This window comes from Nothoprocta perdicaria, unplaced genomic scaffold (genome assembly GCF_003342845.1).
Source record: "Nothoprocta perdicaria isolate Ctin4 unplaced genomic scaffold, notPer1 scaffold_24, whole genome shotgun sequence".
Lineage (NCBI taxonomy): Eukaryota > Metazoa > Chordata > Aves > Tinamiformes > Tinamidae > Nothoprocta > Nothoprocta perdicaria.
Genome location: NW_020455466.1, coordinates 4404690 through 4430708, shown reverse-complemented (window position 1 = coordinate 4430708; position 26019 = coordinate 4404690). Strand labels below are relative to the sequence as shown.

Here is a 26019-nt window from a genome sequence, read left to right as displayed (position 1 = left end):
ATAAAGGCAGCTGAAAAACAAGGGCACAGAGAGGTAAGGGCTTTCCTTTCTACTATCATTTGTAATATAGCAAAGCACAACTAATAAACAGGCCCTTGTTTGTTGTTGCTGTTAGAGGTTCAGCGTGAGCAAGAAGTGCGGGGCGATTCACTCGCGCTCTCCGAAATGCCCTTGGCTCCCACTGCAGCACTTTAAGCGCTGACTGCAGAAAATCCTCACTGGAGATTACATCTGTCAGCAAAGGCCAGATCTGCTGAGTGCTCCCGTTGCCGCTGTGCAGGTGGCTGGATTCGATGCCATTTCTCCAGTCACCTCCAGCCGGGTCAGGCTTCGTGATCAGGCCCTGGTGCCCTCGCTGTGCCCGTGTCCACAGCTCCCTGCGTGCCAGGGGCTGCACCTGGACAGGGCTTCACTGGGAAGTTGCCCTGGGAAGAGTCGGGATTTGTCTTCCAGGGCCTCACCTGCCTCCAGAGGACTGGCCCTTGGCAGTGAATATGGCATTATTAAGTTAGTTAAATAGTAACCTACGTATCTTATTTATCTTTCTTGACTGTAATTCCTTAGAGGGAATATTCTTTTCAGGATGGCCCAACATCTGTTTGATTAATGAGCTTCTACTACCACAGACATTTTTCTTTCTTTTCATGTCAAATGTTCTTCATGTTTGCAGTTTTGTAACTTGCTGACTTGATTTTTCCATGGGTTGGTTATGAAACGCTCGGGTTGTTTTTTCAGCACACCCATGCACACCCTTCATATTGTCTTTCTATATGTATTTTTTTTCTGTTTTCAGGGAAGTTTATTCTCATACTAACCCTTTTAGGTTTAGCTTATCCATCTTAGGAGTAGGAACCATAATCCAGTGTCTCTCTTCCTGTGTTGGCCACATCTCAGACAAAACCGGAGGTCAAACACTGACTGGCGTCACGCAAGCCAAATTCCCTTTCTCTCCACACTTTTTTTCTTCCAATGCCAGGATTTTCACCTGCATTTGTGGGTGAAACACTCCTAGGGAGACATGGGGTGCTCCTTGGGAGCAGCTCTGGGCTCCCGACGGCTTCCTGGGCTGCAGGGCAAGGCCGGGTTTGCCCCTGCGCGAGGCTGCAGTGGGATTGAGGACACCYGGATCCTGCGGGAGCTCTGCCCTCCTGCTTCCCAGGATTCCCGGTACAATGTGGCACTGTGGGCAGGAAAGCTCTGGAGAGCGCAGGCTTCACCGGTGGGAAGTGGAGCAGCGCCTGCTCCGGAGCTTCCCCAGAACTTCCAAGTCAGCGGCTCTTAAAGACTCATCACGGCTGCACGAACGGTTCTGTAAATCAGCCCTGCAGAGCACTGACTTGACTTCTAGCAGCACTTGACAAGATAGGAGGGAAGTGAGACAAAATGTTCCCTTTCCAAAGGAATGAAGGAAGAGAAACTGCCTGACTGTCACGTGGCACTTCTAAAAATACTCATATTACATTTTTCCATAAGCATCAACTGCTCTTTAAAATAACACTAAATCAAATACACCTTAAACYGGACACTGAAGAATATTTCCTTGCTTTCCCAGGCTTTATCTTCCTTTGAAATTTGCATTTTCCACCCTCCTGCAACACTGAGCTATTTTAGCCTAGCCTGAAGTCTCTCTGCTGCTTTACTAGACGGGCTCCCTTTTTCTCGGCAAGCTTTCCCAGGCGCTTCGCCGCGCAGCAGGGGCTGTGCAGGAGCGGTGCCTTGTCGTGCACTCCCTTCCTCCCTCCGTCCCTCCCAAAGCGCAGCCCAGCCAAGCTGCTCTCCAATTCCTGGTGRGAATCATCAGCACCGGGGGTGCTCTGCCGCTTTGCAGGACCGCGTGAGTATCTCCTCGCCTTCGTTCTCTCAACTTCACCACGGTTCGTGTTTATTTCTGCTGCGAAAGCATTTGTTTTCGAGACCCTCTATGAGCTTCTCTTAAAGTCTGCCTCTCTTTGGAAATTCTTASAGAATATAGTTTATTTCTGGGGAATTTTTCCTTGTTTGAATGCTGGTCTTCTACAATATTTTACTTTTTTTCTGAAGCAGCTAAAAACCTAATAAAGCGCAGCTTGCCAGACATACACCTCCCAYCTGCACCTACCCAGGCCAGTGGCGTGTAAGGCAGATAAAGGAGGAAGACCACCAGCACGGTAGCCCCCAAGCATGAGAAAGCCTTTCTGAGATTCTGTCCTTACAGCATTAAAAGCCCTGCTTTTCTTCAGCTTGTCCTAACCTGCTAGTGATGCTTGCTCTTCTTAGAATGATTCAGCAAAAAGGAATATAGGAGCAGAGAGGGAATATCATATGATGAAGAAATGGGGACTTATTGGTTGTACAAACCCCTTTTTATTGACAATCATGTTCTGGACTGTGCTGCTTCCTTGTGGAAAGGTGGCAGACCCAAGAAGGATAACTGAGGAGGCAGTGATTTCTTCAAATATTTTCCCCATCAAGGATTCATGAGAGAGAATAATGCATTAAACACAAAGCAAGATTCATAACAAACAGAAGCAGGAGCCCCCGATTCTCTCTAGACAAACATCTGATTCAAGTTCTCAAGCGCTGGCAGCTCTGTCAGCACTGCCCACGGCACAACCAGCACAAAAGTGAACCTCTCCCATGGGGCACCAACAGTTGGTGGAAGTGCTGCCCGTGCAATCAGAGCTGTTCTCTAGACCTCAAGAGAGGGACAACAAAGGGAAAAGCAAACGYGGACTCTGTGCTTGGCTTTACCTGCAGCTTTCCTCCCTGTACGTGCGGTCTCTGGGACACAAGGTGCAAGGTTGGCTCAGACAACCCTTTATTTTCTGCCTTGYAGGTACCGTGGTCTCAATTCTATCTCCAACACATCCCATCACGAACCAAAGTTGGCCTCATGCAGGCCTGTGATTCCCAGCCTAGCCTGCGCTTTGCTCTGCTAAAATAGCTTTGCAGCCCTGCTGATGGGTACGTGGTGGTGCTTCGGCACGCGTGCCCTTGGTAAGATACACAGGGGCCAAATATCTGCAGCCATTTGCACAATCCAAGGCTGAAAGTAATAGCCAAAGTGGGGATTTGAGGTAGAGGATGCCTGTTTTGAAAGCTGTGTGGTTAAGCCATGCCTGCTGAGGCTCTAAAACTAGAACATTTATCCTCCACCAAGTCCGTGTTGCCGAACCCCAGAAGATGTTTTTTTCTTGCTCTCTATGGCCTGGATTCTTCTCATGCTCGCTTCGAGACTCGCCGCGATGGTTTCCTCTTGTTTCAGGCCACGCTGCTGCTGCTGTGACTGGGGAAGGGAACATAGGAGGTCGTGGCCGYTTAGCTCCACCTGTTGGAGGCTACTTCTGTGCAGAGAAAATGAGAAGAAAATGAAACTTTGATCATTACTTAAGCGTTATTTTCCCTGGCAAGTCTTAGCGTTTAAGCAATATTCCCATGTTTAATCCCTCCCCGCTCCACACTGGGTTTTCCCTACCCCATGCAGACCTCCACAGCCGTGCTTTGCAATGGCCCAGTGCTCTCCTGCGGAAATGGCATGGGGCCATTCCCAGTGTGAGGAGGAGCGGGAGGTGCCGGCCGCCGTGCCCAGTGCCGCGGTCCTTGTCGGGGGCTCYGCGCTGTGGGGCGGCRTGGGGCCGGCCCCGCTCCYGGGAGAGGCCGCAGCAGGGCCCGGCCTGGCTCCTGCCCAGCCCCACGCTCAAACRCTCTCAGTCACCACAGCAAGTCTTAACTTTAAGGTTCRATATTTAATAAGTTGCTAAAACAGACGTTGTAAGCAGGTGTTTCAGGAAGTATTTTCAAACCTGTTTTGGGCAATTTGTCTCTGCAGCCCAACAGAGCCRTAGTTTTTTGATTAACGCTACACTTTGACAAAGGGAGAAACAGTTTCCTGTTTAAGAACAGGTCCTGCAAGCTTTTATGTCCACAACGAAACCACCAGAGACGTTTGGGCTTGACACCATCTGGGTGAAAAACGTGCTGGCTCTAGTTCGATSTTTCAAAGATGGAGCCTCTCATCTCTTTGGAGTAATTAAGGTCTGGGAGATGAATCATCCAAAGGCTCCAGCTGGGTTAAAAGGGTAGGGTGACCTTTGAAAAAACCCTCTCCTTACTTTTGTGCTCCTCCTGTTCTACACAGCAGCCCCGTAAGAGTCGTAAGCACCTCCCGGGGCACCCCAGCCTCCAGGCGGGAATAATCACAACTCTTATTTCCACTCTCTGACTCTTCCCTGCCTTTCCCTCCTCCTCTTCATCACACTTGGAGTTTCCACCCTTCGTCTCTGCCAAGCAAACAGAATTGGAACTCACCATAACTATAGCTGTGCTACCTCAGCAAAGCTTCAGAATTGGTGGGAGAAGGTGAGAAGTGGAGCGGGAAGATGAGAAGTGGAGCTATTTCGTAGCATCAGGGTAGAGCTTCGCCCTGGGAGCCTGTCCCATCCCCCCGYGCAGCCGCTCGTTTCCGTTCAGCTCCGCACTCCAAGGGCTGCTCCGCTCGCACGGCCTCCAGAAACCACAGCCGCCTCGGGAGAAGGGAGGAAAACTCTGGAAAAGAAGCAAAGCGCTTTCAGAAATGTTGCATTTTTAAAATCTTCATTCATCTATCCAAAAATAAGATCTCAGAGAGGTTTGTAAGTACTAAATGGTTTCTGCACTTATCAAATGTTTTGGTTTTGGCTTTGTGACTGTTCATATTTAGCTGTAAAAACTATTTAATTCCCAATCTTCTCTGGCATCGAGAATGTTATCCATTACTCATGTGAATCACGGAATGTACATTCCTGAATCCATTTCCCTCCTCTCTTTTGGGAATGAAGAAAAAGAAAGATGAGTATTGTGAGCAGCTCGTGTGTGTTGATGTTTGCAAGGCTTCCCTTGTGGCTGTCTGGCTAGAACATATGATTTGAAGTTTGTGCATTGAAAACTGTGAAGCAGTGATGTTGCTTTGGAATATGTGTCCCCTAATTTACTCGCCAAACAGAAAATGCAAAGCTGTTTACTCTTTGTTTTGTTGTATTTGTCACAATTTGTTTTTCTTTTGTAAGCTCAGCTATACATTTATATACATTTGTATGGTGAAACATTTCAGCTATACCTTCTTCTGTCTTGAAGGATATAAATAAGACTTCAGTAGGCTGTTGCTTGTCAGCTCTCTATGGTATCTAGCGCTGACAAAAGTGTTTATTGGAGAAGGTCCTTAACATGCTGGATTTTATCTTTAACTTTCAGATATTGTCCTTGTGCTACTCTTCAAGGCAGGGATGTCCTCCTCCTCTTCCTCCTCCTCATCCTCAGCGTTGGAGACTGAGATCTTCCAGTACATTGACCTGCATCAAAATGTTTTTGTTGAGGTAGGCACCACTCATTAAGGTAAAGAGAGGGCCCCATTGTGCTGGGGACATGGATGAGGGCTGCGGGTGTCCTCCAGGTGGCCTCACACTTGGATGTCCCAGAGCCAAAACCTGAGCTGGACTAGAGAAGCAGACTAGATAGGATGTCCTCTCACTTGCTTTGCAGCAGAACTGGTTTTCTGGTGTTGCTTTGCTCTCAAGGAGCCAAATCTTGTGCTGTTTCTGATTTTTTTTTTTTTTTTTTATTTTCCTGGGAGAGGGTGGAAATAGGAATTGGGCATAATTAGTCCTGAAAATATTGCTTATGCTTTAAAGTTATGAGCACTTCTCAATCTTTATGAGGACTGCCTAGATAATTTAGACCTAAGGGCRTTTCTGCAGTGCAAACTATTGGTTGTGACCCAGTCTAACACCTGGGAGACCAGTTTGTAGATCTGCTGGTGACAGAGGATGCCCTGTCTGCTCAACAAGCAGGGGCATGCTGAACCACAAGAAGGCAGCTCGGCCATTCTTGTGGGACCYGAAGCTTTTCCCCCAGAAATGGGGCTTTTCCGGCAGGCGCAACGTCATGGGCGAGTTGGGTAGCAAGAAGTGTGGCTCCTGCCGCCCTGGAGAGGTTTTTTTGAGGGGGAAAGCCTGCAGAGGACAGATGGATGAGTCAGGAGCTGATGGGTCTGTGCTGGGCCAAGCCTGAAGTGGACATTTCAGACGCAAAAAAGGTGATAAGGAGCCCCGGCAGCCCCTCAACCAGAGTAAAGCTACGGAGTCTGTATCATTGCTGTGAGAGACTGGAAAGGAAACGTCCTCAAAAGTGATACTACTTGTGTTCAAAGGCACAACAGCACAGAGCCCTGGTTTTTAGACTGTCTGTCTTGTTTTCCTATGCAGCACCTTAAGGAATGGGTGGCAGTGGAAAGCGATTCTGTCCAACCAGACCTGAGGAGAGAAGTGATCCGAATGGTGACGTTGGCAGCCGACCGGCTCAGAGCGCTGGGAGCCACTGTCCACTCCGTAAACCTGGGGTCGCATCAGGTGCCTCTTTCTTTCTTGTATTGAAAACATTGGATTTTCTCCTCTCATGTTACACCTATTACATTCCCTGCTATACATATGCCTGCATGTGCTATGACTTASCCATGTTCTTCGTAGCTGGGCAGAAGTTTATCAAGAGTCCCGTAGTCAGATAACACCTGCCAAATTCAGTCCTTCCCCAGGCTGTACCTAGATAAGCTTATGAGACTGTACAGACAATTCAAAGTCCTAGCACAAGGATATTACCGAACTGCAAAACTCTAATAATCTAAGATTATGTCATTCATTAGTTGTAACAAATACATTTAAAATTAAAACATCAGCAGGCACTTGGTATACAACAATGATTGATTGCCAAAATATGTAGTAACAGTCTATGTTAATAGCAAGAGAGAAGACATTAACCGTTGTTGGAGCAGACCCCAGAGATGCCTTTCTCTCCTGAACAAAGAACTATTGTTTTACAAATTTGTTTTTCCTTTTGGGTCTGAGTTTTTCTGAGGAAGAAGCTGCTGTGCTTCAGTATTGCAACATACTAACATTATTGGCAAATACAACGCAGTACACACATTTTTCTAATTCCTGCTTCTCTCATTTCTGTGAGACGTCCAGCTCTACCTCCATCCCAACCCATTAACCAATGCTGAGATCTGCTTCACATAGCTGCACATTACAGGATTAATTTAAAATCTTAACCTGCTTTCAGACTAGCATGAAATAGCTGCTGCTGCCTTCTGCTGACACAACTTCATTTCATTTCTTTCTTTGAGGTTTTTACAGGCTTCCTGGTATCTGTCTGTCGCAAAACCAACCTGCCAGTTAATTTCTGTGTGACTTTGGCCATTTCAATGTTGTGACATGTACTTTTGTCACTCAGCACTGCAGCTTTGTCTTCTCTACCATCAAGATTTGGGCGCAAAGTTGAACCAAGTATTTGGTTGAGCGAAGTAGAAGTTCAGAAAAGAGTACATTTGTGAAAGTAGCACTTTAGAAGAGCTCCATAAAGTCCCTATAGAGGTTGACTGGGTGGGRAGGGGATCTTAATTTCTCTGTTTAGTTTGGAGTTGGAGTCAACGTGAAATTCAGTGGTCTGATCAAATCAGAGTATTTCAAATCAGAGTAACGTAAAAGTATTTGCATTAATGAATATTTCAGTTCTTTTTATAGCACTCGCAAGTTTCTGCAGCTTTGCTTTTGCTTTTTGCTTTTATTTTAACATTTTCTATAGTTGCCTGATGGCCAGAGCGTACTGCTGCCACCAGTCATTCTTGCAGAACTGGGCCAGGATCCACAAAAACCCACTGTATGCTTTTATGGGCACGTGGATGTGCAGCCTGCCAAAAAAGAAGATGGCTGGAAAACTGACCCTTACACACTGACTGAAATCAATGGTGGGTACCTGATCCTAAGTTTGCCATCAGTATCTGAACATATCACTGAGATTTGGAGTGGGAAGAGGTTATATTTCTTATATATTTCATTGAAGCATGATGGCTTCTCTCAAGGAAACCTCTGGGACAAATCCTGTGGACTTGGGTCTRGATGATTATGCTCTGACTAGTGAAATCTCAGAGTTACTGCTTAATATCTGGTGTGGAAGAGTCACATGAGATTARTGTTGCTTTATAGACTAGTAGTCTATACAGAGAATGCACTTCTGCTCTACTGCTCTTGTAGGGTTGTTGAATCGACCATGACCCTCCCTCCCACAGTTTGTTCTGGCTACGTAGGCCTGTTCTACCCCTGCCCACCTCACTGCAGAGGAGGAGAGTTCACAGGGCAGGAAGGAGAGGTCTCTCTTAAGGTAAYAACCCCAGCTGCATTCTGCTGGGCACAAAAAGCACCATTCACTGAAGGAAGAAAAAGGAGAGATGGAGGGTCAGTGTCCAAGGAAGCCTGAGAACTCAGAAATCCTGATGGCCAGTTCTGTGCTATAGCAATTTTAAGCCCCTCTTTTCCATTTGTGGGGATAATTTCCAAACAAACACACTGCAGTACCTCCACTGCCTCCAGCAGGGACTTCTACAGATGCATAGGCAGAAGCTGCATGTCGTGTTGAGCTGTGCTGGAGGTGCCAGGCATGCCCGCTGTGAGCTAACAGCTTCTAAGAACAAGGCTGAAGCTCAACCTGGTACAATAACGTGGTAAGGAATGAATGTGCTAGGCTGGGAAACAGCCCTCACCTCACCTAAAAGAAGGCAAGGAACACCTCGTGCTACTGCCCCTTCACATGGCCCATGACTGTGACTGCTTGAGCAGCAGGGATCGCTGATCGCCCGGAGCAGCAAGAGAAGTTTCAAGGGTTGCCTAAGAGATTTTTCTTTTCTTTTTAAGGAAATCTCTATGGGCGTGGAGCAACAGATAATAAAGGACCTGTCTTAGCTTGGATAAATGCAGTGGAAACTTTCAGAGCCTTGAAATTAGTACGTATGGGAGAGAAATATTTTTATTATCAYGGTATCTCTCTGGAGGAATAAATCYCCCCTCCTGTGAGTTAGAGGATATGTGTCTGTTCCAAGAGATTATGTGCATTTTGAAATATTAGCTTATTTCTAATGCTACATCTAGGACACTGGTCCCACTCCAGGAACTGGCTGTCCTGAACATTTATATTTTGAATAGGCTGCTTGTAATGTAAATATGGTGTCACTGTCATTGCCCTGCAGAGTAAGACAGGCAGGGGGAAGGCAAGCATTCAATATATATTACATACATTAAATGCCCTTGAGAACTCCTCTCTTGAGCACTTTTAAAATCATAAAACTACATAAATCAGGGGTTGCTCATGAAGACTCATCTCTGCTGTTACATTCTGCTGATCTTCAGTCCTAGCTACCTACAAGTTACTTTCAGTTTGTATACAGGGATAAAGAGATCTAAAGTATCTAAAAATGCTCACATGCAATGCAGTCTTCTTTCAACAACGTATTAAATTTATCAGAGAAAATGCTTGGCAGGATGCATTAACCATRTACACATACACCCCCTTGGAGACTGATAGGTCTCTAAGAATCAAGTTTTGCCTAAACTACTACAATGAGCAGCATAGTTGTCTTTAAGCCAGTCTGTATATTTAATAATTTTGAGACAGATTTAGTTAGTTAGTCCGTGCTTAAATCCTAGTTAGCTACCTTCCTTAAGGCAAATTTCCACAATATATTTTGTTGGATTGCTGAAAAATACCTTGGTACCTTTGTGAAGACATTATGAACATGGACTGTGCTTTAAGTCTTGGTTGCAAAGCCCTTTCACAATGCTCTGGAAAATTCATGCTTTTCTTGCGTCAGTAATACTGATCTGAACTCAGTATCCCTAAGAAAAAAAGAAAAAGAAGAAAAAAAAGAAAGAAAAAAACCCTTATAATTTCCCAGAAAACAGCACAGAYCATCAGACAATGTTCAAAAGCAGTTTGTTTCTAAATTTTTTATGGTCATTTGATGAACTATTGGGGAATTTATCAGTAACATGTTCCCCAAATTCTAGACATTTATTTCTGGCTTTAGTCTGAGAACTGAATCAAACAGAAAGCATCTTAAAACCTGTAATGAGAAAATGAATTGGAATAGAATTGAGCTCAAATTTATTTTTCCTATAGGACACTCTCACTATTCCTTAATAAAAGTTCTCTCAATTTCTATGGGAAATGCATCCCTATTAACCAGCAGGCATACAGATTCACGASTGCTAACCTGACAATTATAACATCACCAGAAGCATCTTGGCCATAATCTGGCCAACTTGTATCTGGCTTTAGATAACATGTTGTGAAAACAGCAGTGATAATCCTTTGCCAGTGGTTTCCAAATGACTATTGTTGGTGGAAGGATGAAAGCTGAGATAGGAAAACCTGCTGGAATGTCTCACTAAATGGCACTTCTCTCAGTACTGCTAATACTTTAGTTGCTTTGGGAAGCATAACTGGTGCTATCAGTCTCACTTTCTCAGAAAATTTCCAGACAGTCCAGCAGGTTTTCTGGAAACCTGAAGTAAAGAAAAGAAAAAAAAAGCTGTTCCATTTTGCATTCCTTTTCAGAAATAAAGGGGAGAAAGAAAAACACRTAAGAAAATCAAGCTTTGCTGGGTTACTCTGTGTGGGTGTCTGCCAGTGCAATTCTGTAGGAAAATAAAAAAGGCATTCATTCATCTTATCTCCTCCTTCTCCTGTCATGATACACACTACAGACACTTTCGCTACTGCATTTTAAATGATTCTGTTTATTGTTTGGAAGCGCCTGTTCCTCACCCCGAGGTCGTTAACGATTCCGTAGGCTCTGCCCGTGAACCTCCGGTTTGTTATCGAAGGCATGGAGGAAGCGGGCTCGCCGGGGCTGCAGCGGCTGCTCGAAGGCGAGCGGCGGCGCTTCCTCGCGGCCGCCGACTGCTTCGTGCTCTCCGACAACGTGTGGCTCAGCAGGAGGAAGCCGGCGCTCACCTACGGCACGCGGGGAAGCGCCTGCTTYCTCGTGCAGGTACCGGGCGCTTGAGCGGGGCTTGAGCTGGGCTTGAGCTGCGCTTGAGCTGGGCTTGAGTGCGCGCAGCGAGCGCGAACCCGCAGTCACGTCGCTCTCTCCTTCCTACCCCCTTTCTCTCCTGTCGCTGTTCGACTTGGTCTCGTTGCCCCCTCCTCACAGCAGCCCTGTTCCCTTGCCATGTTGGTTGTTCCTACCCCTGCACACGTGTGTGTGTGTGTGTGTGTGTGTGTGCGTGTGTGTGTGCACACCCCGACTCTCTCCAACACGGTTTCTCTGCCCCTTTGCAGCAGCTTAGTGCCTCGTAGCTGCCTATGGGGACTCAGTTTAGTCGCATTCCTAGGTTTAAAAAACACATTTTTTGTAACCACCATAGTATACTTAGCAACCAACAGGAGCCAWAGTGAAATAAAGAGCAGGAATTCCTCATCTGGCAAGTTCCTGTGAAATCACAGAATTCAGGAAGCAGGATTAAAGAACCAGAAAACTAGAGAAAACCTTTATGTCTGAAAATAAACAAAATTTGTTTTTAGCTGAAGGAACTTCATCAGCCTTGCTTCAATTCTTCCAAGTCTTGGTTAAGAAAAATAATGCTGCTAAAACATCAGAAATGATCTCTGTCTGCTACCAGGCAGTTGACTGTAATGAGCCTTAGAGAAGAATAAACAATTTTGTTGAAGGAAAGTAGTTTATGATAAACCTGAGTATGAAAATGTGTCTGGGAAAAGAAACCATTAAATAAATGAAATGCCTTTCTGTATTCTAATGCTCTGTGATTCAAGGGACCACTAAATTCTTATTTGTTGCAATTTGGAATTAAGGTGGGACATACATTTTCTTACGGCTAAACAARTAAGATTGTCTTGCCTTTATTATAAAGATTTTGGTTAAATTAGGAGAATAAAGAGCCTGAAGGATTTACACACTAATGTTGTAAACAGTAATATAAGAGTGTGTCACTTGTGATGTGTTTAATCTTACTGAAGCTAAAGAGGGAAGGGAGAGAGATACTTGATTTCAAAGGCCTGTAAGTGATACAGACATCTGAATTTCCCTCTCCGATGGTTTACAACAAGGCCATATCTTTTGTTTCCAGAAKCAGGCCATTCCTAAACTTACATTGTCCATTTTATAAACAGAAACATATAATAGTTTTCCATTTATTCCATTAATATATTTATTTCCAAAAGCTGAAAGTTCCTGCCCCGGTGAAAAACAAGTTATCGCAGAGCAGGAAGGTAGGGAATGCTGGTAGGTAACAGCAGGATTTCGATACAGGTCGAAAGTGGAGACAAGGACCTTCACTCTGGGACCTTTGGGGGCATCATCCACGAGCCCATGACGGACCTGGTGGCTCTGCTGGGTAATGATGAGCACCGTGGCTGGGGCTGGCGGGAGCAATGGGGCGCRTGGGGCTGGCCGTGCTCGGGACCCACAGAGGGGCAGGCGGGAAGGGAGCGGATCCCCGTGCCCCACTGACCGCTCAGCTCCACTCTGGCAACGGGCCCTGGGGAAGGAGATGCTCCCGGCAGCATCCGGCCTTGTCCTGCTGCTTCCATTCCCACGCTTGTTGGCGTTAATCGAGAACGGTCAATGGCTAATGGCAACCTGAAGGAAGGGCAGCGAGGATGCACCCTGTCAGAGCACCCTGCTTTTCTTGGTGCTAATTTGGATCCTAGTGAGATGATATTTTCACGTCAGCTGCCAGCGCAGTGCAAGCAGACACTGCCAACAGCTCCTCCAAGATCCCTTATAAATTACAGGATACCCTAAGCCAAAAACCACAACGCGATGGCTGSGAACAATTAGGGACCCAGTCACTCGGGAGAGAAGGCCTAGGGAGACAGGAAAACACATGTAAAAGAAACAAATATTAGGAACAGGTCCTCTGTTTACTGATATCTTCATCTTATTTTGTAGACAGCCTTGTGGACCCCACAGGTCATATCCGGATCCCGGGAATCTACGATAGTGTTGCTGCCCTGACAGAGGAGGAGAGGAAATTGTATGAATCAATTGAATTTGATATGGAGGAACATAAAAGCAATAGCGGAGTGAAAAGATTCCTCTACGACACCAAGGTAAAATAGCACCTGTGTAAATCCTCAGCAGAAAGAATGTAAATGACGCGTTCATAGCATTTATGGATGAAGTCAAACAGAAAGATATTTTCAATCAATGGCAATTTCCAGAAAATAAAGGAGCGCGCAGAGCATTAAAATCTCAATAAAATTAAATACACCTGCTGAAAATGAAAGCTATTGGGAAGGTGATGCAAAATGATTAAGCAATGAAAAGGAGCAATGCAAAACAGTTTGGCTACCTCTGCTCTTGGTCGGCAAAATCCAACCTGCAACCTGCCAGGCGAGCGCAATAGGCACTAAATCTCTCAAAACAGAGCAGATGGTAAAAAGGAGGCTCTATTCAGATCTAAAAAGTGGGAGGCAGCTTTAGTGTGATGCGTTCTGGGCTTTTTATTTGTTTAATTCAGACTTTAATGTCTGCTGAGCATGTCAAAAAGCTCCTAAAACTTTGCCAGCATTTACAAATTACATCCTAAATTAAAAAATAAAACACATAAAGACAACACACAAGTAGGCAAGGGTGGGCTTAGCACAAAAGTGGCAGCCAGGAGATGAGAGGGGATCTTCATTCATTTTTTATCACTAACATAATTATACCAGTATAATAGAAGGTGAATGCAATTATTCCCATGGAAAAAGTAATTATCAGTAACATGCAAGTTTAGCATAAACATAATAAAAGTTTGGTACTGTGCCTGTACCAGGATGAAGCAATGCAACTTTTATATGCACTTGAGGATCTATTTTCATAAAATTGGAGTACAAAGAAAGAAGCATCACTGTGGAGTTCTGCTTTACAATCACAATTTATATAAAAAGAGATGCTAGAAATGATAGTATTTCCTTTCTTTCTTTTCTTCTTTAGAATAAACATTGTCATATTYTTCCTTCTTATCTTCTACAGAAAAACAGATCAACTTGGCTATTAATTACAGTCATTTTACCTCTTGTATTATTTAAATGAGATGCTCGTTAGTAAAAAAAAAAAGTTTCTTCCCTTCTCAATTTGGAAAACTTATGAGTTCTGCTTGGTACTTCTGAAAGGATCTGGCTAAATTGTTCACAGGTTTTTCTTGCAAGTAGGTCAGAAGCTCTGGAATCCTTAGGTGGTCAAGTCAGAAGTTGTTCTAAGACCAAGAAGCATCAGCTTTATTTATGTTTTTCAACTCAAATTAGACCATTAATGTAAAGTACATCTAGTAAGCATGTTTAAACATATATTGCATGAGCTGTGTAGAAATTATCACAATTTATCATTATCTGAAATGAAAAAATGTCAACTATTGACAAAGATATAAATAACATAGTTAATTTTTCAGTAGAAATGGCATGGGAGGGAGAAGAGACCCCCAATATGTTTTTTTTAGAAATGCAACATATATTCCCTTTTTTAGCCTATTTTACATTTACACCAAAAATGTTTTGCTTCCAAGATGTTTCTTAATAATGGTTTCCTTTTTCTATTGTCCATGAGTAATTGGTCTCCAACATTGTCCATGAATAACTGCTCTCCTTCTCTGGAGATCTTCCAACCCCACCTGGATCCGCCCTGTGCCCYGTGCTCCGGGTGTCCCTGTTGGAGTAAGGGGGTTGGACTAGATGATCTCCAGAGGTTCCTTCCAACCTCCACCATTCTGTGATTCTGTGAAATATTTGTTGAAGTAAACAAATATTGATAATATTGATTGAAAAGTAGTGGCCTCCAAGTGGCCTCCAAGTGGCCTCCAAAAGTACAGAGGCCTCCAAGAAAAAAATTAGGATGGAAAAATTTTGTTAGTTCACTTTGATTCTGTAAATTGTGAATGGTTCTAGTGTCATCCCTTGTATTTTGGATATTACTTTTTTGAAGGAAGAAATACTTCTACACCTGTGGCGTTATCCATCTCTCTCTATTCATGGGATTGAAGGAGCTTTTCATGAACCAGGAATTAAAACAGTCATTCCAGCAAAAGTCACAGGCAAATTTTCAATCCGTCAAGTCCCCCACATGGAGCTTTCAGTCATTAAACAACAGGTAAGAGGCCTACTATTTTTTTTTGATTGGTTTTGTCTCATTTTAGATAAATGAAGTGCCTCTCAATGCTTCGAACACTGACACCGAAGCAGCAAACTGAGTGTTTCTTGTGTTTGGCAGTTTATGAGACTAGAAGTGAAAATGCAGGTGTAAGTTCATGAGCTGAAACAAGACAAACACTTCTTGCAGGAATATTTTTTTCCTTGTAGGTGGTGGAGTACTTGGAGGATGTGTTTTCCAAGAGGAAGAGCCCAAACAAACTGAGTGTGTCTATGCCTTTGGGTGCAAAGCCCTGGCTGGCTGATATTAACGATCCAGTATATACAGCAGCAAGAAGGGCAGTAAGAACGGGTAGGCCTTTTTTTTCATATTTAGTATTATCTCTGCAAGTTTAAGRAGGAATCATGCTCAGCCTTAAAACAAGTCAGATTTCCTGATTCTGTGGTGTGATTGTTGATCCTTAGGAATCGTCACTGATCTTTGCAGGAGCACTCAGCCAGTCAGGCCTCTACGCGTTTGTGTTTTGCTGAGCTGGGGGGTACTTAGGAGGAGCAGCCAAAAGATCTCACTTTTTGTGTGTGTGCTGATTCAAAGTCAGAGGTCTGTAGAGAGCAACAGATTCACCAAATCAGTTGGCTAAGCACTCAGAAAAATATCTGTGAGGAAGTTCTTCAATTGAGCATGTTGCAGGTACGTGTTAGCATTTGTTAGCAGAAGAAAGGATCCTTATTGCACATAATAAGGCCAAATCTTTTCATGTATTTCAGTTTTTAGAGAAGATCCAGACTTTATTCGGGATGGCTCAACGATTCCTATTGCCAGGATGTTTCAGACTATAACGCAGAAAAGTGTGATAATGCTTCCAATTGGAGCAGCTGATGATGGGGAGCACTCCCAGAATGAGAAAATAAGCAGGTTTCTTTTCGTTTCTTCATTTGTGCTATAAGAGAAGGGGGGAGAACTGAAGTGCCCAGGAGGCCACACACAAGCAYTGCCAGACAGGATGCTTAACTCTCCAGTGGCCTGTCCCAACCTGCCACCCCAAGGAAACTTGTTACTATGCCTTGCAGAAAACAAAATTCCAAATTTATCAAACACTCCTATATAACTTCTCATARATTTACTAGTTAGCCTTTAAACTCAAGACACTGGCAACTTTCATTTTGAAACTTTCCCTCTCATTTCAAAGATGATGTAGAAGGGCACTTTTCCCTCACCACATCCATTTTGAAGTATTCCAGCCTGATGTGCTCAGTTAAGCAGCTAAGAAAGGATTGGGATGTTTTTCACTTATGGGCCTAACGGAGCTTAAGATGTGTTTGTATTACAGGGGACAAAACTAGTGTAATTATACCAAAATCAGCTGAGACTTGTCACTCCTCATTATTCTTCCAGGTCCCATGGTCTTAGAGCATTCCGAGTGTTGTCTGTGGGCCGTGCCGAGCTCCATGCTAACACTGGGAACARGAGAATCCTGGTCTCCCCTCACCCCTGCCCCCCTCCTCAGGGCAGCCCCAGCCCTTGCAGTCACAGACAGCAGCAATCAGGAGACATAGCACTGATGAAAAAGCCTCCTCCAGGCCCCTCACAGGAAGGGCAGTTGCTCTTCCTGCTGGAGAGCAGCTCCGCAGAGAGGGACCTGGGCGTCACGGTGGACGACAAGTTGACCATGAGGCAGCAGTGTGCCCTGGTGGCCAAGAAGGCCAACGGGATCCTGGGGTGCATTAAGAAAAGCGTCTCCAGCAGGTCGAGRGAGGTGATCATCCCCCTCTACTCAGCCCTGGTGAGGCCACATCTGGAGTACTGYGTCCAGTTCTGGGCTCCCCAGTACAAGAGKGATGTGGAGCTGCTGGAGAGAGTCCAGCGCAGGGCTACCAGGATGATCAGRGGCCTGGAACATCTGCCCTATGAGCAAAGGCTGAGAGAGCTGGGTCTGTTCAGCCTGGAGAAGAGGAGGCTGAGGGGGGACCTGATCAGCGTGTATAAATACCTCAAGGGAGGCAGTGAGGAGGAGGGGGGCGGCCTCTTTTCAGTGGTGGRCAGGGATAGGACTAGAGGAAATGGCTTCAAACTGAAGCATCGGAAGTTCCACAGGAACTTAAGGAAGCATTTCTTCACTGTGAGGGTGACAAAGCACTGGAACAGGYTGCCCAGAGAGGTTGTGGAGTCTCCTTCTTTGGAGATCTTTAAAACCCGCTTGGATGCAGCCCTGTGCCACGTGCTCTAGGTGACCCTGTGTGAGCAGGGGGGTTGGACTCGATGACCTCTGAGGTCCCTTCCAACCTTCGGCATTCTGTGATTCTATGATTCTATGGAAGCCCGAACTACAGCCRATCCTTTTCCCGGGAAGCCATCCCGCTGTTACTTTCCTGCTGCTCCTGCAATGTAAATGGATGAAACCAAGGCAAATGGGGTATCGGTCTTGCAGACAAGAGAGAGGGGCAAGCGGAGTCAYCTCCACGGCCATGTGCTTTGTCTGTCAGTTGTACTCGTGACTCAGGAGAACAAAATAGGGCCATCACGGCAGGGTGAACAGGGAGCTGGAACACAGCGCCWATTCTTTTCCCAACCCTGGAGAGGCGCTTTTCCTCTTTTACCTCTCTCCTGTACAAGAGCAAGCCATGTGACAAGATAGACTGAAGAAGTTAACAGTGACACAGTTGTCACTGATAAATCATTTTTATAATTCTGAGCATCTTCTGTGGGTTCTTTGGGTGACCAATCTTGCAAATTCTTCTGAAGATGCTGAAAACTTTACAGGACCAGGCCCTTAACCTGAGCAGCAGAAACAGTCTGATAGTTGCTCTTTCTCTCTCTTCCCTTCTTCACAGACACAACTACATTGAAGGAACCAAAGTGTTTGCAGCTTTTTTCCTGGAGATAGCGAAGCTCCATGAACAGTTACAACAAACTTCCAAGACAAAGACTGACAACTGAAAGACCATCACAGGGAAATGAGCAAAGCACATTTTTAGTTTTAAGCCATCTAACTTCCTGATCTGGAAAAAACAAAACAAAACAAAACAAAACTCCTGCAGAACTGCATGTCTGACTTTGCAGAAAATTAACATGCCACGCTATTGCTCAGCATGCTGCTAAATGATACGTATTTGTTATTCAGTCAATCAAGTGACCTTATTCCTGGCACTATAAAATAGAGATAATTCATTCTTATGGAGCACTATATGCATTTTTTTTGATCTTTAAAATTCACTTGAATGAACTGAATTTTTATATTTATTTTATTAAAATTGCTTTATTTTCTGTTTTGTAATATGGCCAGGTTCGTGCTGCCTAATTTATATTCCGGTTCTTGAATATGAGCAACTTGCAATCTGAACAATTTTCTCCATGAAACTAATTGAAGAAAAGATATGCTGTGATGTTAATCTCTCCCTTGTCCCCCACAGAGGGCTATAAACAGGTAATGCAATAGGATTAGCTTGCTGAATTTGATGCAGACATTCCTTCTTTCTTGAATAATCACTCTGATGCCAACAGAATTGCTGCAGCCGGCAAGGATTTGCAGGTCTGTGCTCTGCCTTCCCCCCCATTTAAACTGACTCTTACTGTGCTGTTTGGCATAGTATGAAGAATAAATGTGTTACATTTATTTCCTTAATGCAACTTCCTTCTTGTACCGTAGGAAAAAAATATACTGTGAACAGCTATTTTTACCGAAGCATGTCATCAGAAAGGTGTTTTTCCTATCAACAATTACTTGCCAATTACTTTTAAATAATCAAACACAAATGATATATTTWGAAATCTCTATTTTCATTCCAGTTCCTAACCATTTCAGCCAARTATTTTAGCAAAATTACACACAAAAATTCAAATCTCTATTTCTTATTTCAAGCTATGATTTGTATTAGAATCTATAGTTAATTCTCACACAGTCAAAATGGCTGAATTCAGTTTATACAAAAGCACCTGCCAGTGCTAGCCCTACTATTAAGGCAGAGATGATATAAATTCAGTAATGGAAATTAGCCGCCCTCTCCCTCTACTGGTGACTAAGGGTAGAAAAAGTGGGACCTAGTGAGTGAAATTTCCTATCACAGAGAATCTGTGCAAATAGCTGAGGGAAAAAAAAAAATGTGTATCAGGATAAAAGAACTGGCTGAATTTAAAAAAAAAAAAAAAGAAAAAAGGAAAAGTAAAAGAAATTCTTGGGAGCTGGATATAGAGGTAGCTTGCCTTTCAAGAGGTGTTAGAATGATAATGATCAGGAATGCCAGGTTTCAATCAGAGTTTAGTGAATCTCAGTTTCCCGAGGGTTGGGGAGCCCAGTTCAGCTGCTAAGTGTGTACTGGGATGCCTGCATGCAGTGCTGGGGAGAACGGCAGCGCCCGGCTCYGTCTCTCCTACGTGTGTTGGTTCTGCAGCTACGTGTGCTGGTTCTGGGGCACCACGGCAAAGAATTCGGCAGGGCAGGATGCCCCGGCACCGGCAGGGGCTTGCGGCACAACAGCCCCTGCTGGGATATGGAACACGGTACGTTTGGGCACCCAAGAGGTCTCAAGGCCAGACTCCCAGGAATATAAATGTTTTAGAAGAGGCTACATCCATGCTGCTGACGGTTAAACCGCATTAAGAAGTCCAGCTATTGGATGGGCTTTATGCTCCATGCAGTATTTTTGTGTTATTCCTTGGAATAACAAACCAAATGCAGTTGAGCAAGGCAGCATTTTTATATGCACAGGCACTGTCAGAGTAGTGCAGGGAAACAAGGTTCAGATCCAAAATGACCACTGACCATCAAGTGAAAAACGTGTGAAACAGCGGGACCCCCATTATGCAGAGCCCCTCTTCCCCCTTCGACCCCAGAGGAGAGCAACAGCAGAAAACTTCAGTTTGAGACTGTCGAGGCCCCGGAACCAAGTGCTGGGGAAGCTGTTCCCCCTCACACCAGGATTCCCAGCACTCTTCCTAGAGCAAAATGATGGTGCATCCTTGCTCTCCTGCTGAGGAACATCTCATCAGCCTCCGGGAAAAGAAATGGTGCTCCTTTCCCTAAGGGCTGTACTGTTATATACCATTTCTAGCAATGTTATTCCTCTGTTGCATTAGTAGTTATTTGTTGCCACAGAACATTAACTATAGTTCTAAAATAATAGTCCTGGAAGTTAGATGCAAGTTTGCTTCTCTTTCTCAGGCTTGTTCTAGGTCTGCTATATCCCATATTGCAGATGTTCTCATACCCTAAGCAATTAAAGAATAGAAATCATATATACACATACACATATGGATACACATATACCTTTACATGATGCCATCCTAGAATTTATTCCAGAAAAACTCTGAAGAAATTGGAGCACTTCCATTTTCACTTAGCTTGAAATTAAGCTCACTGATCTTAATTGCAAAAGTTTTGGAGGTTTTGGTACTAGATAAATATATCTTCATGAAGAAAATGAATAGGTCAGAATCAGGTTAGAGCCAAATTTGGAATAAATAGATTCGTTTCCAAGGTAAGGCTTATGTGACATTAAAATTCATACTGAATTTTGCCTAATAAGTGCCATGTTTTTTAGCCAAAATGGCAAGTGGTGATTTCTAATGAGGCAAGTGAAAGAGCCCCTGATCAAAATGGGTTTTCAAACACTCCTCAGGACCAGCAGCTCCCGCAAATCTTTCCGACCCTGTCTGACCCCTGGGTCAGACAGAGTGAGCTGTTCATGATGGAGGAGGAGGAAGATGACTTTTTTTACTGACTTTTTTTACTTTCAGACTGCTTTAAAAACTGCAAGCACTATCTGAAAACGTGCCTATCATTTGTACCAGGCTCTTTATGTGAAACTTGTCATGTTACACTTCAGCCTTTCAAGGCAGCAAGTACTGTGCTATTTCTTTGTGAGCATAAATGAAAGAGGTTTTAATAAGGCTTGCCAGAAGGAAGGAAGGCACAGAATCTGGGTACCGTTTGCCAGCAAACTTCACCTGTGGGGAGAAGAAAAGCCAAAAAAACCTTGCTCAAGCTTCAAAATACCCTCCACAAACGGTGCAGGGGCTTAGCAAGCAGTTGTGTCCTTTTAAATGTAAAAGTATTGAAGAACTTCAGTGTATAACTAAGCAATGTTTTTCATAAACCCAATAGTTTATGCAGTTTCTGTTTTCAGTGSATGTGTAGCTCCTGGTTTGGATGTAAATGCCAGGTGGATGAGATACTGAATAAYTGACGATGGAAAACAACGATTAAATCTGTATTTCATGTGGTGTGGCTTTCTCTGAAAGCTCATTTCTGATCTAGTATCACATTAAATCTTGAAGTTAATGTATTGATATATAATGTAACAGACTTGATATTTCTTTTTGAGATATTTGTCTTTCACAAACTTGCTCTGTGGGTTTGAGAGAGATGAATTATACAGTGGCAGAACTGTAAATACTTGAAAGCTGGACATCTTTACATGTAGCCGATAATACAGTGTAATAAATGACTCTCTATCATTTTACTGCAATGAATTACCTTTTCTATAAAAAAAAGTGCAGTACCAGGAAAACAAATCCTTTAAGATTTGGTATTGTCAGTCACCAGGCAGATTTTTATGTAGCAGTACTTAAAAATAAAAACAAGCAAACAACAACAAACAGATATTTTGTATGTATGTGTGAATCACACTGACGTTGCCACCTGTCTAGAAACCCTTTGAGGGTCACTGTGGAACAATGTGAAGTGCCAGCCCTTTACAGGTTTCCTCTCCTGTAATGCAGTTAAAATACATRCAGTTAAAATAATGTAGTTATGTATCTGTAAAGAAAAAAACCAAAAGTCATGCTAGCTGTCTCTGTCTGTGGAGCTGAAGGAGATTTTTTTCTGATTTTGGAAATCAGAATTTCCAATTTCTTCCCAAGATAAATTGGAATGGAAAATTTTCAAAGCTATGCACTCCTGACACGGTACTGACAGTCTCATGGGGAGAAAAAATCCAAACATAAAAGAATAACAAGAATAGGTGTAGYGGTGGGTCCTTCCTATTAACTTCAGCTAAACTTGTATCACTCTTTCTACGTTTCGAAGTCAGAGGTTAGTACCACATTACAGCAAGCAGTCACCACCAGGCTCCTGGCACGAGAGCAAGCCGCACAGGCAGGATTACCCCTGCGGGAGGGTTTATGTGCAGCCTCCTTTAGCTGCCCATGGCCCCGSCGAGGGAGCTCCTCACTTAGCCTGGTGCTGTGATTCACACTCCAGAAGGGAGGATGTCAACACGTGGAGATAAGGCCTCTCTGGGTGCTAGGACCTTCCTGTCTGGGATTTGAGAGAAAGAGGCCTCTTCTCACGCAGGAAAGTGCTAAATGCCCTGGTCTGGACCATCTTCTCCTTCCCAGGACCTCAAGAGACAGCAACGGGACCCAATGAAGAGCAAAAGGACTCAGTGAAGACCCAAGCATACCTATGATCTGACCCCTCACAGGAGGGGTGGGGAATTCAGATGGTAAAAGGGCACTGAGGGCTACCAGGTACAGCAAGTACGGCCTTTCTCAAGCTTTTGGTCCTGGATGTTGCAGCCGTGTGCTCTACGAGGCTGTCTGCCCGAGTCCCAGCCACCAGCCTTGGTGGTTTTGCTGAACTGCTCCCTCAGCTGGGCTGCTGGCTCTTCACCCACTGCTGGCTCTAACATAGCCGGGTAGGTTACCTTAATATAGGGATTTTCTCAACGGCACAGGCCTAGATGTTAACAGACGTGCTCCGAGGATCAAAATCCTGCAGGTCTCAGGCAAGCGAACCTCAGTGTTTGGCAGCAAGGAGAGCAAGGCCCACAGAAATGCACATGGCCTCTCCCACTTTCYTTGCACAGATCTTGTGCTGTGCAGGCAAAGGCTTTTAATCGCTTGGGCTGCTCAGCTGCAGTTATCTAACATAATCACATACTAAAACTTACTTTTGCGATGTTGACCAGCAGACATATTTATGTGGTCAGCAAATTCATTCAGTTTTATGTAGTCAAATATATACAGGTGCTGGTATGCGCATGTATGTATATATGTATGCATGATGTATACAAATGCTGTAGTGTGTGTGGTAACTTAAGGGACATGCAGATCCTGGTGGCTTCAAATGTTGCTGGCCTCATCAGTCTTCTGAGCAGGGATCTGCAGGGTCAGCACTTTAAATCTGCAGGTAAATGCAAACTGGTAACATGTGCAGTCCAAGCGTAGTAGTGTTTGATCATAATTTTGCTAAGAAAAAAAAAAAGAGAACAACCTTGAAAAGTCCATATAAATTTTGCTTTTCAAATAGAAAAGTATGGTGTTTTCTTCTAAACACAATCATGTTTCCTGTTACAAATACCAAGGCAGGAGAGATAAATCTTAAGTTTCTAGAAATTCAGCTTCACTTCTTGCAATGCACACAATGTTCCTTGTATTTGAAAAAGCAGCTGACACGGTCCATGAAGGTGGAACAATTCCAACAGTTTCATCTCTCCAAGAGCTGAATAGAAACGTGTTCACATTTCTCAGAACAGGAGGCTCTGACGATGCTTCTGTTGTGGGCCACAGGAAAGGATGAGCAGATACAGCCACTCTTAGSAGTTTGTGGATCTAACCATTTGTCTTAGAGACAGAGAGAGGGGAAGGTTTGAACTTTTTGTTTCAAACTCTTCTAACTGCRACACGCAAATTTGATGAACTGCTAATAATTTTTTTTTTAATTGAAGAAAAATCTTTTTTTTTCTTCTCTTAAAGTTGCTTAACAACCTCCTGATTCCGTCTTATAGAAAACACACACACACACAAAAAAAGGCTGCTTTCTAAGAAAAAACAGGAGGGGTTAATCATGCCTGTTTGGCTTMTCTTCATTTTACACTGCAGTGCTACTAATGGAAAGAGGTGGGGAAAACATCATTTCCATCACGTTTTTTACTTGCTTGCATAAGCTTCTCTGTATTAAATACAGGTGAATTTAACAAAAGATAGTAAGCAGCAAGTGAGTGTTTTGTCTAAGTGAAAACAGGCAACTACTGGCCTTTCAAATGACTTACTGGGCGCAAATGGGATGCGACCCTACTAAATAATATGGAGTGACTGAGCAGGTGCAACCTTTAATGAAATAACTAGCACGGCTCATGCAAGCAGGGGGTTTGGACTAGGTGATTTCTAGAGGTTCCTTCCAACCTCAACCATCGTGTGATTCTGTGAAGTGGCATCACCTTCCAGCGCGTCCCAAAGTTATCGTCACCGAAGGACGTGGCTGCATTTCCTCCCCTCCCAAGTATCCTTCCGAGGGCCTGTCAGGGAYGTCTCCCACATCATCATTGTTGGGATTCACAGTCACTGGGCTGTTATTTCAAACGCCTGTGGAAAAAAATCTCCCATAATTTAGAGTTGGYGGGTATGACTATTATGACAGACTTTATTCTGCTAAACGACCGTGATATTTGGTAATTACAGAGCTGTGTGTGTGTTTTCTGTGTGTAATTAAACATAGATTATTAAGACTCTGTCTACCTTTTCCAACCAAACTACAGAGCTAACTAAAAGTCTGGTACTGGTCTGTTTATACAAAYAATACTTCTGGTGAAATCAGTATTTTGATGTGGAATGAAAACTTTGTGGAATCATTCCTAATGTCCTATTTTAAAGCCAATTTACACAAGTTTAGTCAGGTTGTATTTTGATATATTTTAATCAGCACAAATATTTCAGGGTTAAAATTATGTATGTATCTAATGCAGAAAATTAGATGTTGGTATGTCTGTGAACAGTAAATAAAGTGTAAAATGACAAAAACATTTTTTGTTACATATAATTTTCTCTTTATTAATACTGATTCTGCTTTAATTACTGCTTCTACAATATCAATAGCTCCCTCTTCATTTTTTTTYGATTAAAAAATGTGGCTTCTGGTCATTTTCTACAGTTAAAAATATTTAAGTTTATAAAACTTCAGCACCCACTCTRCCTTTTTCCCCAGTAGTTTCTCACTCACTAAGTAGGTGATATGGGAACTACTAGGTCGGATATGCTGTACCAGATAATATAAATACTTAAATACAGATGTCACTTGAGGCCCAGTTCTATAAAAAATACCTATAAAAGGAACTTGTAAATCATAGAGAAACTGAGCATAAGGGGCATCAAAATGTCATCTTTTATTTTTTTATATGTTAAAAAAAAAAGACCCATTTTTTAATTATATTTTTGGTACAACTGCCAGTGAAGGGGTTTCCATAGACTCCCTTGATAGCCTATTAAAAATGCCTAAAWGTGCTTAAACTAAGACATCCTTACTAAAAATTACAGGGCTTTCCTCGGTGAAGATTTGCTGTTACTTGGAGAACAACGAAGATACGCCCCGTAACCCTCCTTGGCTGGGCAGACACACAATCCTCCTCTTGCACAGGCTCCGAGTTGCCCTTTACTTAAGGGCACACAAATGTTTTCCACCCTGGCTGCCCATTTCAGCCTCTCCCAGCCGCTGTCCGTGCTCGGGTCGCTGTTCGCATGGGGACGAGCTCTGCAGGCTGCTCATCCTCACGCCACCCTCACCTGCTTTTACAACCCACCMTAGGGAAATGGGAACATCTCGCCAAAAAGCCACTCGTGGATGCGAGTGAATTATTAGGTGGCGGTAGGAGGCTGTGGATTGGCAGGTCTGAGTGGCAAGCTCGGCTACGCCTTTTATTCACTGTGTGTCTCCAAATGTATGTAGCACCCTGCGCTTCCAAAGATGTGGAGTGCTCTTTAATTTAGACAGTATGTGCAAAACAAAAAAGGTGCAATCAGAACGCAGTTGGTAAATGGGCATTTTCAGAAACACCAACGGCTCCGCAACAACCGTTGCACTCGTAACACGCCCCGGCTGCAGCACGCAGCCGGCGCTMTCGGGGCGGCGGCGCCCCCAACATGGCGGCGGGAGCCCCAACATGGCGCCGGGGCGCGCGCGGCCGTTGGGCGCGGCCCGTCGCGCGGCGGGCGCACGCGGCGCCTCTCGGGCCTCCCGCGCAGGCGCCGCGTCACGTGCGCGCGCCTCGCCCGCCCCCGCCGCTCCGGCCGTGACGCAACGCGGCGCATCTACGGCGCGCCACTGGTGACCAAGCTCCTCACAAGCGGAGGCGGACGGCTCCCCCCGCCGGTAAGCG

At 44.2% G+C, this 26019-nt stretch overlaps 1 protein-coding gene across 1 annotated transcript; it reads left to right on the top strand.

Moving 5' to 3' along the window:
- Nucleotides 1-1826: 1826 nt before the first annotated feature.
- On the top strand, nt 1827-17934 carry CNDP1 (carnosine dipeptidase 1). The gene is made up of 13 exons (XM_026039778.1): nt 1827-1874; nt 2816-2976; nt 5209-5330; nt 6219-6362; nt 7591-7753; nt 8697-8785; nt 10631-10831; nt 12110-12194; nt 12752-12912; nt 14765-14929; nt 15139-15280; nt 15697-15844; nt 17761-17934. Exons 2-13 carry the CDS (start codon nt 2940-2942, stop codon nt 17864-17866), a joined length of 1563 nt encoding a protein of 520 aa, XP_025895563.1. The 5' UTR covers nt 1827-1874; nt 2816-2939; the 3' UTR covers nt 17867-17934.
- Nucleotides 17935-26019: the final 8085 nt, after the last annotated feature.